This window comes from Lonchura striata, chromosome 5 (assembly GCF_050655825.1).
Source record: "Lonchura striata isolate lonStrDom1 chromosome 5, ASM5065582v1, whole genome shotgun sequence".
NCBI classification, from domain to species: domain Eukaryota; kingdom Metazoa; phylum Chordata; class Aves; order Passeriformes; family Estrildidae; genus Lonchura; species Lonchura striata.
Window position 1 is genome coordinate 17,058,981 of NC_140707.1, and position 12,134 is coordinate 17,071,114.

Sequence of the window (12,134 nt, forward strand, 5' to 3'; positions counted from 1 at the left end):
TGTTGAAGCAAAGGTCTCTGGTGCTTTTTGGACATGGCTGAGTGATGGCATGTGGTTCTACCTTGATTCTGGCATTTTGGCTAAAGCATTCCAGAATTTCCAGCCTGGCATGGGCACTGTGTGCTTCTATGAGAGTGTTAAAATTGGACAAAACGGTCAGCGGCTGAGATGGAGGTATTGGAGTCAGGAGTCTCTCTGTGGGTTTTAAAAAGTCAATAATGATGTTTAGAAGAATGATATGTGCTATTTAATTAATTCCTAATGAAGTTTGGACTTCCTGTGATCAACAGGGGTTGTGTAGGCACAGTCCTGCCTGTCCCAGTGTGTTTGGGCAGCAAGTGCTCGTGGTGAGCTTACAGTGATGAATTCTCATTGATCTTTGCTAATGCCAAGTTAAAGCTTTGGTATTTGCAAGTGCTCTGATTTTTTTCGGCATGCTAATTATTCCTTGGAATTGGAAATGCTTGTTCAGCACAGGGTAAGAGAGATTGAAATTGGTGATGCTGTGCTGCAAACAGTGCCAAACTTTTCCTGTTTATGTCGATGTGCTGTTGTGGTTTTCTCAGGTCAAATTAGACATCACCACATTTTTATTCAGCTCACACTACATGTGTGTGTGTGCACATGCATATGCATACACATATGCATACAGTAATTTTTTATTGTTGTATTAACAGTGGTACTGTCCAGGAGAAATTTTTTCCCCAACATCATGGTGGAGACTTGATGATGATTTTGGAAATGGCTGCAGCAGTCTGAAAACGAAAAGACAAAATAGAAACACAAATATTTTACGTCTGTGCAGAGAGACTAAAAAGTAATTAGCCAAGGATAAATAAATGGCTTTGTTTTGAAAGACCCAAAATGGTGACCCAAAATGTTTTGAAAGGTTTTCTGGATGATGGCATTTCTGTGTTCAAAGTTTCAGTCCAGAAATCTCAGACAAAAGTGATAACTGTTGGCAGGGAAGCAGTGGAAAGTTATGCCTGCAATAGGAAATCATCTCACTTTTAAAAGTGAACATTGCTATTTCAGGTTTTAATTTTGATAATTAGCAGTAGCAGCTCATTCTCAAATTGCACTTCTAACAGTAGGTGGTCTAGAATTGCATGAGGTAACTTAATATGCCCTTTTTTCCTGAGTCTGTAATTGGAAAAAGACAGGAAAAGCTAACTGCTATTAATTGCATAAGCTATTTACAGCACAGAAAAATCAGTTTCTCATTTGTATATGCGCAGAACAATGTTGGCACTGCTGCACTTCAGAGGTTTTGCTCTAATGCTGAGTATCAAATACAATTCCTGTTACTGAAGGTCTGCCTTGGCCTTAGTAGTTCACACGCCCTTAGCCAGCACACCTCACCTGGTTCCCTGTTTGGTGGTAACAATATTCCCCAGGGCTGCTTTTGTTCTGTGTCCTGGTAAATTCCTCTCACCTCCCCAGGGGATATGGCAGCTCCTTGTGAGGCATCTCTCATGGCTCACTGTGTTCCTGCCAGCCTTTCTGGTGCATTGAAAGACCTGTGGAAGATGCACAGGTTGTGTTCCACCAGCTCTGCCTGTGCTCTGCAGATGAAATTGGGATGCTTGAAGAGTCTGCTGAGAGTGCAGCAGGTAGCCAAGGAACTTACTGAGATGTCCTGGTGCTGCAGGGTACACATATGTTGTACCTTAGGGTGAAAACATATACCGTGGTTTGCATTTGGTGTTGAAATCGCTGTTAATGCAGGCTAGGTTAATGTAAATTGCAAATCCTAGATGTAAGCATCTGGTCACATAATTCAAAGTGATAACACATTTGTGTTTATGAGAGATGTGAGAGAAGAACCGAAAGGAAGATCACACTTAAACATGTGCTAACATTTTCCTCCTAAAATCTGATCTGCTGGTGTCTTCTGCTGGCTCTCAAGCCTAAGCATTTTCTTGTGATGGACCAAGTTATTGTTCATAGCTGGTTTCTACTTGAGTTCTTCCAGTAGATACTAATGGAATTTTAAATATTTTCTCTTTCATTGTATTTGGGAATAGTTGGGCTCATTCAGATTGAAAGGGCCTTCAGGAGGTCTTCAGTCTAACCTAATCAGAGTAGGGTCAGCTGTGAGATCAGACCACAGTGCTCAAGGCTTTATCCAGTGGAGCCTTTCAGGAGTGACAAAATTGAATAGATGGATGCCCAGTGATGTGGTCCTGAACAAACTCCAGCAGTGAGATAAGGAGATACAGAGCTGGTTACAACTAAAGCTTGCCTTGATTCTTCAGCAAACCAGAGGTGCAAAGCTTTGAACTGTAATTGAAGGTGGAACAGATATTATATATGTATTGGAACTTCACTGTGAATCCCCATCTAAAAAGATTTATAATTTCCCAGTTAATTTTCCAGATGATCCTTTTTTTAACATGCTGAGGGTAGCAGATGTGTTTGTTATATCCCACTCTTTAAAGTCATTTTAGGAAGTTAAACAGATGGATGCCTTTTGAAATTCAGCAGCTGTAGCGGCGTTGTTTCGTGTGCCAGCCGTGATGGAAGGGAGCAGAGCAGCTGAGAAGTGCTTTGCTGGTGAGGAGCTGACCCACTTGCCAACAGCCAGCAATGTACTGATGTTGTGACAGCAATGATTGACTACACCTGCTTTTGCTGTGGCATCAGTTGAGTTTCTAGACAGCTGGGCAAGCTTGAATACAGGTTGTTTTACTGCTGGAATAAAAGCTCATGTTAATTCTCATACAGGAGGTGATTATGTCTCAAAACACAGAAAATCATTCCATCATCTGTGTGCCATTTATTTGGGAAAAGGTTGTGTGCTGCAGTGTCCTTGCTACTAAAATTTCAAGAGGAAATGTGAAATTCAGAAAATTTCTCTCTCAGTGTGTTGTTTGCTGTCCAGTGATAAACATCAGCCAGATTTCCAATATGGCCATGGGGTGTTTTGACACTGATACCTTCCCAAAATGTTCCAGTGAGTGCAGCATTATTAAAAATCTTATTGATGGAGTGTGTAAAATAAATGCAAGGCTTTCAGGTCTTCATGCTGTAGCTGTAAAACATTGAGTTCAACACAGCATCATGGGTAAAACTCAGGGTGGCAGGAAACTTGTCACCTTAAAAAAATTAAAATTTATTAAATATTGACATATCAAGGCTGTTTAAGGAAACAAATGTGTCACTAATTATTACAGTCGGAACCTCCTTTGATTTGGTTGGAAATAAAATATTAGGACAGTAGGTTTTTATGTCAGTTTTGGGTGGTGGATATTAAAAATGATTGAAAAAATCAGTGTTAGAACAGCACAGGAGTATTAGTTATCAGTTTGCTAATGGCAGGATGAGAGAAAAAAGGAAATTCAAGAAAATTTGAAAAGGGAAGCTTGATCCTGCCATGCATGAGGCTGCACAGTGGCCCTGCAGCACTTTAAATTTGATTATTTTGTGCTAGGTTAATAGAGAGATTAAAGAGATGTACTGTTCCTGTACATTTCCTTGCAAACTGATAATTTAAGCTTTCTGGTTTAAAACTGAGCGTAGTACTTGGCAGGTGCAAGTAAACCTTTCCCTCAAATGGACATATGGTTTTAAAAGTAAAATTAATTATTACTTTTTGCTGTCCCTCCCCCCAGTTTATGGGTTAGGTAATCCTCATCAAATTCCCTTGCTGGATCATCACAGTGGGAATGGAGGTTGGTTTTAGGGATGTTGACTCTGAAGAATGGTCATGGCTATTGGATTTATGGTTGACTTATTTCTGTGTAAACCTGAAGAAATTTCCCTGAACTTTTTGATACAAGAATTTCAGTAGAACCATTACCTCAAAATTTAGCTGACTAGGTTGTGCTTTTATTTTCCATAAACTTCAACTCAGGACAAATCTTTCTTTAAAGGAGCTGTGGAGGTAGGCAGCATTCATTTTAGGGCATTATGGTAGGCAGTTTCTGTGTTTCCTTTGATACCACTGTGAACAATCTAGGTTTGTATATTATTTTTTTTCTGGTAACATGTTCAGAAATAGCTGGTGTTGATATTATTGCAATTTGTGCCATTCTATGGTGCATTGCAGAACTGCTGCTGAACGCTTCGCTTGCACCCCTTTTTTTTTTTTAATTTTATTTTTTTTTTTAATTCTAAGAAAGAGTGGCTGCCTGCAGGCTTGGGCTGTGAAGTGTACTTGGTAAAAACTGGCAGTGTAGGATGATATTCATCATTCCCTGATATAAGCTGGCAGTTGGTGAGCACCACAAGCACTTATTCCATGGCTCCAGAGCTGCACAGTGCAGCACCAGCTGAACTGGATGCTTGGGCTCAGTAGGCAAGAGGATTTTTTAAATAGAAATTGATAGGAAATGCATACTGAGGGGAGTGGAAATAATGTGAGTATATGATAGGATTGGATTGCTCTGTAAAGAAGATTTTGATAAATACTTTGAATTTGGAAGGCAAATTCTGATGTTGGCTGTCGAGAAACTACTCTGATTTAGGGCAAGTGAAAATCTGGTCCTTGCCACTTAGTTTGAGTAGTGAAACTTTGCTCTTTACAAAATAGCTGAAGTTGCTTAATGATAATCTGGCCAATTTGTGTTTGTTCAGAACTGCTGATGTGGGAGAGACTGATGGCAGCTGAGGCTGGGTTGGAATGCTTAAGCAGATCCAGTTGTAAAAAGGCTTTGAAATACAGCCTTTTCTTCCGTTCTGCTTCTCAGATGGTTTCTGCCTTTAGGCTCTGACAACTCTTCCAGATGATGGAGCAGGTTCATTTGAAACGTGCCAGCAAGGTTACAGAAGGTGGCTACCTGATGATGTGAGGTTGTTAGCTTGTAAGTGGTGGCTATTTTTAACATGCCACTTCGAGAGGGTAAGAGAGAACAGCAGCAGAGGGAAGAGCATTTTTTAGGTCCTCTCCTTCATATTTCATCTTAACTTGATGGTTCTTATAGTCAAGAGTAGCTTGTGGTATTTATATAATCATCATCATCACCTTTCTTCTGTGATACGCTCATTAGTCACAGATGTTTGCTTTTCCAAACACACCAAGCCATAGGCAATGTTAAGTCAGGCATAAAATAATATAGGAGCTGGTACCATTAACCTTGTGGAAACAAAGGACATGTGAATAGATTAAGAATACCCAGATGCACTTCTCTGTGGGGAAGACATGATCTGCAAGCCTCTTTCCAAAACGGTACTGCAGTATTTATTCCAGGTGCTGTTAGTGTCATGGAGAGATGATGTGCATTGTTACAGTCACAGACACAGAGATGTGCAAGTCAAGGTGAGCTATGGGCTGGCCTGACAGAGCTCCTCTGTTAGGATTGTAAAGATTATTCATGTATATATGCTTTACACTGTGGTCACTGCTTTTACCATGGTACAGACAAACAGTAAGCATCTAAATCTTACAGCACCACAGAAAGCATTAATTCAAATAAGCTCTTGCATTCCTCCTGCCTTTCAGTCCTGTTCCTGATGAGTTTAAGTCTGAGGAATGAACTTTACTTGCAAAGTCAGAGAGATGGACCTTTTCAAAACCCATCACAGAATCCCTATCGGTGAGTGCCTCAAGACAGCTGAGCCCAGTTTTTATTAGATTGTGAGAAACTGATACGGCTACAAATCCAAAAGCAATGGGAGCATAATGAATTCAAAGCTGTGAGTGAGCATTTGCTGTGACAATAGAAACTTAGGAAGCTATTGAGTGCAGCACTACTACAGGCTTACGTTACAAAACCATGGTACAGAAATGGGATTAAATGTGAGCTTTGTTCAGAAGATGCTAATTTTAAATGGTGCCATTTTCTGTCACCATGCAAGAGCATCTGCTTGTATCACTAGTGTGGCCAGTGAAATTTCCTGTGTATTTTCTGAAAATGAGTGAACAGATGTTCTTGTCCAGGTGGAACCTGGCTTGTATATTTCTAAAAATTTTACACCATTATAAAATGAAGTGGCATTAAACCCAGTGTGAATTAGAAGCATGTCAGGGGATTACAAATGGAATTTTACATCAGATTTAGTGTAATGCAGACAAGATTTCTGTCAAAAGAACTGGGAACAGAACCAAGGTTTCCTCCTCTTCTCACTGCTCTATATAAAGAATTCACATGCACAGATTATAAATGCTGTGGTGAGAGGATGCCAAATTATATAATGCTTCTATCTACATTCCTCTTTCTAATCTCTACTGTTCCCTGTGGAGGAACACAACAAAAAATTATTGGGTTTACACCTTTACTCCTCTACACCCTTATGGGTTCTTTCATAGAATGGTAATGTGAATGTACAGATGGGATCAGCCTTTCCCATATTTGATACTGATCAGGAACAAAATATGGACGTGAATGTGCAAAATGTCTGCAGTACCAAAAATAGATCCATATTTATTCCTGTCATAACTTCACTTAAGTTGATGGGGCCGTGCCAAGGCTGAACATGCCCCCAGTCTATAGGGAAGCTGCCTGGCAGCAGTAAAGCTTGATGAGAATGGCTTTGAGAGAATAATTAAACCCTCTGATTCTGACACTGTGTGGTGACATTTGAGGAATATTCACCTCGGCTTGAAATGATTTTTCTGGGAGATTGCAGATCCATCCTTAATGCCTGAAAGCTGAGGATAGAGTTGATCAAGGTGTTTTCAAGCCTTGAGTTCAGTTCCATCAGCAGTTCTGAATCACCAGACCAGCTAATGAGGTGTTCTAATTGGTAGCATAATTCTACATGGTTTTTCCATTTACGCTAATGTAACATTTGGCTTTGTTGAGGATGTATATTAACCACAAGTTGAAAGGAAGGTCTGATTTTCTGATCTTTTGCAATATTTCATCAAGCTTTTAATTTTACTTGCAATACCCACATGCAATTCATTCAGACATTTTCTTTCCACTTGGGTTTAGAGACCCTGTTTTGTTGTTAACTGATAATGTGTGGGCTGTGGAGGCAGCTTCAATGGTTTTGCTGTTCCAGAAACGTTCATCTCATTCATAAAGATCATCTGTTCAAGAGCAGTCAACCCTGGGCTTTTGTTCTCTTTATGGGCTTTGTTTTGGGCAATGTGCTGACTTGCCTGCAAGCTCTTGAACTACAGGGCATTCAAACAGTTTCCTCTGGTGTTCTGTTCTGGTTAAGTTCTGGAGTTCACATGAGCCTGCTCACTAAAATTTTGAGAGTATTAAGCCAGTTCTCAATACCAGAGTCTTGGCACTTGAGCTGACACTCCATGGTGCTGAGCAGTCACAGCTTGAGCCCCAAGCAGGGATACTTTCTGAGCTTCAAAATCAGCTGTGTAAGCCAAATCAGTAGGGTTTCTTGTGGTTTCATTGTGATGGGTTGTTTTTTCTAACAGGGAAATGCTTGTTTACAGCATTTCCCTTCCATATTCCCCCATTTGGGGAGTGAGTGGATGCTCCCTCGACTACAGGCAGATAAGGAGGGGATGTTGTAGTTATTCAGGCAAAGATACTCATCAGACTTAAAGCTGCAAGGGAATTTCTCCTAGTCACAGGCTTACTCAACATTTCTGGGAAGGAATGAAGCTCTTGCTTTTTGTTTAGGTAATTTGCCTCCTTTTTAAGGTTACTTACTCCTACCTTAGACACAGAAATCTGGGTGATCCAAAACAGGGAAGGGAAAATTGGTTGGGCTTTTCAAAGAAGATAAGAGACAGGTTCCCAAATTCCTTTGACTGTCCAAGAGAAGTAGTTTCTTTTAAAAATCCTAGCCTTAAAAACAGATAAAAAGTAATTTATTAAGCAAAAACAACAACAACAATCCAAAACCAAAGCAAAACAAAAAACCGGGACAACCCAAAAACTTGTCAATTCCAAAGTCAGACCAAAGTTGATGTTGCCAGTCTTTGCAGATAAAGCCTGTAATGTGATATAACTTATGATCTCATGTAACTGCACTGCCACTGGATACAGCAGCTTGCATTTCAGTGCCATTATGCTGTGATGTTTAGATATATAAAGCAAAATATATATAACATAAAAGCTCCCCCAGGTTTTAGATGACAAAGGATTGTTAGGTGCAAACTGACTCCATGAGAGAAACAGTAATTCTAGGTCACTCTTCAAATCTATTATCAGGAATTCACATTAAGCTTTGATGAGGAATGTGTCCACTGATTTGGCAAAATGTCTGTCAGGATCATAGACTGAGTGTATTCAGAAGAAATCCTATTCAGTAGGCTGGACTGTATGCTGAGAATAAGTAAAACTCCTTTGAGTGTCCAAAGGAGCTGTGGAGTATCCAATCTGCCATTGTCAAAGGATCAGATTCCATGATTGTTAAGGGAGCAACGAAAGGAATCCTTTTCTTTTGGTCAAATTAACTTTGTGGCTGGTTTGGTGTCCCATACCCTAGCCAGTTTTCCAAGATAAAAACAGAACAACAAAAACAGGCAAGTTGGGTGCAGCAGGGATTGGTGGCCCGGACCTCATAAAATGTGTAAGTGAAGAACAGAACGTAAAGCTGTCAGTTAGATCTTCTAATAGCTTTTAAACCTTACTATATTTTATTACAGATCTAAAATTAGCCTCGTTTTCAGGCCTGGATCTTTTTCAAGATGTTCATACTGGAGCCCAACCTTCTCTAAGCCAACAGGGTTGAGTTCTCAGCATGGAACGATGGAAATGGTGTTGGAGCAGTTGACACATTTCTGCTCCAAGGACTACCAGTCCTCTCAGATGGTAAATTTACATTCTTTATCGAATTGTAGGGTTTTGAAATGTTCTATATAGCTGTGTTTAAGCTGTCATTGTGGACAGTTATGGCAGAAGATTTGTCTTGGTGGGATCTCAGTAGATGATGAGGCATGTGTGCTTTCCCATCTGAAATTGGTGGATAAAGAGATTGAGGTGGAAGCAGTTACTTAAAAAAACAGCTACCATAAATTTACCCTTTTGTAGTTACTACAAAACAGCCTGCAGAAGTGGTACATGTGAAAGCAGTGTGCTGAAAAATCCCAGCAACAGCCAAGACTGAGCACGTGAGCTTTATGTGGGAACTTGAATTACATTTTACATTGCAGTGTTGAGGAAGAATAGTACCTGATAATAAGTAGAGCACAATTTCTGACTTTAGTTTTTAGTACTGCCACTTAGTCACTGTGTAACCTTGGGTAAGTTATTGAGGATGACATCTGCAGAAGGATCCAGCAATGCTGCCTTTCAAACTGGAGACACCTACAATACAATCCAAGAAATGCCTTTTTTCTGCCTGAAAGAGTCTCAGATCTAAAAACCTGAGGTTTACACATTTAAAACTTCCTGAAAAGATTGTGTGTTAAAGAGGCAGGTCCCAGCTCCCCTTGCCATGAGTGATTGAACGTGAATGAGCCGTCCTTCCCCAAGCACTGCTTGCAGCCTAGATGGGGCAAGGGCAGTGGGGCTGGGCTTCCTCTGTCCTGCTGAGTTTCTGCACCCAGTGTGTATTTCAAATATTTCAAGTGTAGGTTCATTGTTTCCCTGGATGCCCCATGCCTGGAAGTGTTCAGGGCTGGTTTGGATGGGGGTTTGAGCAACCTGGACTAGTGGAAGATGTCCCTGCCCATGGTAGGGGGTTGGAACTTCTAATCTTAACCTAAACCACTCTCTTTGTGCTAGGATCAATCTTTTCCTTGCCACCCAGGCAGTGGCTTAGGGGTTCATTACTTGGGGAATGGATGAGGTGGGAATAAGGAGTTGAAGGAAGCAGCCCTACTAGGAAAATAAAGTAATTAACTGGAACTGTGATGAAGATTTGATTGAAATGCACCTTTTGCTTCCATGTCTCATGTTGGCTTTGTGAATATTATTCTGAGGCACCCTCCTATAATTATAGAATTGTTAAGGTTGGAAAAGACCTCCAAGATCATCAAATGCAACTGTTAACCCAGCACTGCCATACTCTCACTAAACCATGTCCTCAGGTGCCATATCCATGTGTTTTGTGAACACTTCCCTGAGCAGCTTATTCTAGTGCCTGACAATCCCTTCAGTAAAGAATTTTTTTCTAATATCCCATCTGAACCTGCCTCAAGTGGTGCCACAGTCATTTCCTCTCCTCCTGTCACTTGTGGCTTGGGAGCAGAGCCTGACTCCCACCCGACTGCAGTCTCCTCCCAGGGAGTTGTCGAGAGCCAGAGGGTCCCAGCTGAGCATCCTTTTCTCCAGGCTGAGCCCTCCCAGCTCCCTCAGCCACTTCTCATCAGACTCGTGCTCCATTCCCTGCTTCATTCCCTTCTCTGGACTCACTCCAACCCCTCAGTGTCTTTCTTGTAGTGAGGGATAAGTCAAAGCCTTGGCTGGCCACTGTGGCATTCTGTGTCCTGGTGCTGGGCAGTCTCGAAGGCATCGCTTGGTGCCGTGATTCCCAGAGGGATGATCAACCTCCCGCTGTCCTGCAGGTGTGGCAGGAAGGGAATAATGCACCTCTGGAATGCCACAGGATGAACAGGAACGCGGGCTCCGGGGCTCGGAACGGGTCCTGGCATCCACCGAGCGGCGTGAGGCGGAACCTGCGGCACTGAGAGCCTCCCCAAAGCCAAGTGTTGCTATAACAGGGCCGTATTACTCACTGTGCTTATTCAAATTCCTGTTGATGCTGGCAGCGGCAGTTTTTTTCCCCGAACAGCCACGAACAATAAGTCACTTCCAGGTGTTTTGATTTGAATTTTTTTTTTTTTTTTTTAAATTTCGAAAAGAAACCGGTCCCCGGCTCGCTCCGTGCCGCGCCTCCGGAGCATCCATCTATCCATCCCTCCAGATCCCTCCTCCCCACAGGTCTCCCTGCTCGCCGCGGGAGCCGCTCCTCCCCCTGCGGAGAGAGGGAGCGATTTCTTGAGTATTTATTTATTTATTTAATTTTTTTTGTGTGTGTGTTGCTGCTCGGAGCGGGCAGGACCAATCCGGGGCCCGCCCTGCCCGCTCGGTGCCGGGCAGCCGCCGCCTCCCGCCCGCCCGGCTGGTCCCGGCCCCCCCGGGATGCTCCGGGAGCCCGCTCCACTGCGGGAGGGAGCATGAGCTGCATCGGCTGCCGGCTGCTTTCCCTTCCCTCTCGCTGCTGAATCGCTTTCATTTTTAATCTCTTTTTTTCTTCTTTTTTTTTTTTTTTTTCCCCACCCCTACTCCTCGCCCCGTCCAGGTTTTTATGCTCAGCACTAGAGGAGTGGGGAAATTTTGTGGCCGCTGACATATTTTGGTTTAAAAATCGCTGTCAGTGGACGTTTCTCCTTCTGCTCCGGCATCGTTGTCCTGTTCACAGCTATTTAGGCTTAAGAAGCTTGATTCACTAAGGCTTGTATCCAAGGGCATCAGTCATTAACACACTGAGCTACATCTGCTTCTTGGCTAAGACTGAAGAAGGACATCTTAAGCTGGAAATCCTGCTCGCTCACTCTCTAGTGCGTACGGAAGGGGAAGCATATGCAGCAGCAGGTTCCTTTTTTTTTTTTTTTTTTTTTTTTTCCCAAAGGCTGCCTCACTTTGAAGATGCGGTGACAAGATAATGGAGTGAAAGTCTTTCATTTCCAGGCAAGAAAATTGCAGGAGTCAGAGAGAGGAAGGAGCAAGTTACATAGCAGAAATAGGAAAGAGGACAGTGGTAAAGAACTGAAAATAAAATTAGAGGAAACAGGTGGAAGGCTGGCATAAAGCTGAGAAATATTTTAGACTGAAAGTGGTGTGTTTTTTCTTCTTTTTCTCTTTTTTCCTTTCTCTTTTTTATTTTTTTTAATTGGTTTTATTGTAGATTTTAAATTCTAAGCTGATTTTGGAGATCTCTGCAGCAACCAGGCTGCTTTAGAGCAGAACAGCTTCCCCAGTGTGTCATTTTCTCTCTCCCTGCCTGCTGTCTCTGCTGTTGCTGCTGCTGACAGAAACGTGTTAGGAAAGCAGAAAGAGAAAATGCCAGCCATCCTGGTAGCCTCCAAAATGAAATCGGGACTACCTAAACCCGTACACAGCGCTGCTCCAATCCTGCATGTCCCAACGGCCAGGACCATCCCACAGCCCTGTTACCTGAAGTTTGGGAACAAGGTGGAGGTGACGAAGCCATTGTATTCCAGCCAGATTCCTCTCAAATCTTCCAATGGACAAGAAAACGCAGGAGACGGCCTCCCAGCAAGGAAGAGTAGCTCGGTAGAAAACGGATTTGACACACAGGTTAGCAGG

General features: G+C 42.3%; 1 protein-coding gene across 9 annotated transcripts in view; it reads left to right on the top strand.

The window, feature by feature from the left end:
* Positions 1-12,134, top strand: part of NAV2 (neuron navigator 2) — a 381,846-nt gene that overhangs the window by 161,349 nt on the left and 208,363 nt on the right. Inside the window, exon 1 of one of the 9 annotated variants that reach the window (XM_077784373.2) lies at positions 10,925-12,125. The exons of 7 other annotated variants lie outside the window; for them this stretch is intronic. In XM_077784373.2, coding sequence (XP_077640499.2) covers positions 11,868-12,125 — 258 coding nt within the window. In that variant the 5' untranslated portion in view covers positions 10,925-11,867. Of the gene's footprint in view, positions 1-10,924; positions 12,126-12,134 lie in introns of those variants that run through there. One more of the 9 variants, XM_077784374.2, reaches the window with a different exon arrangement.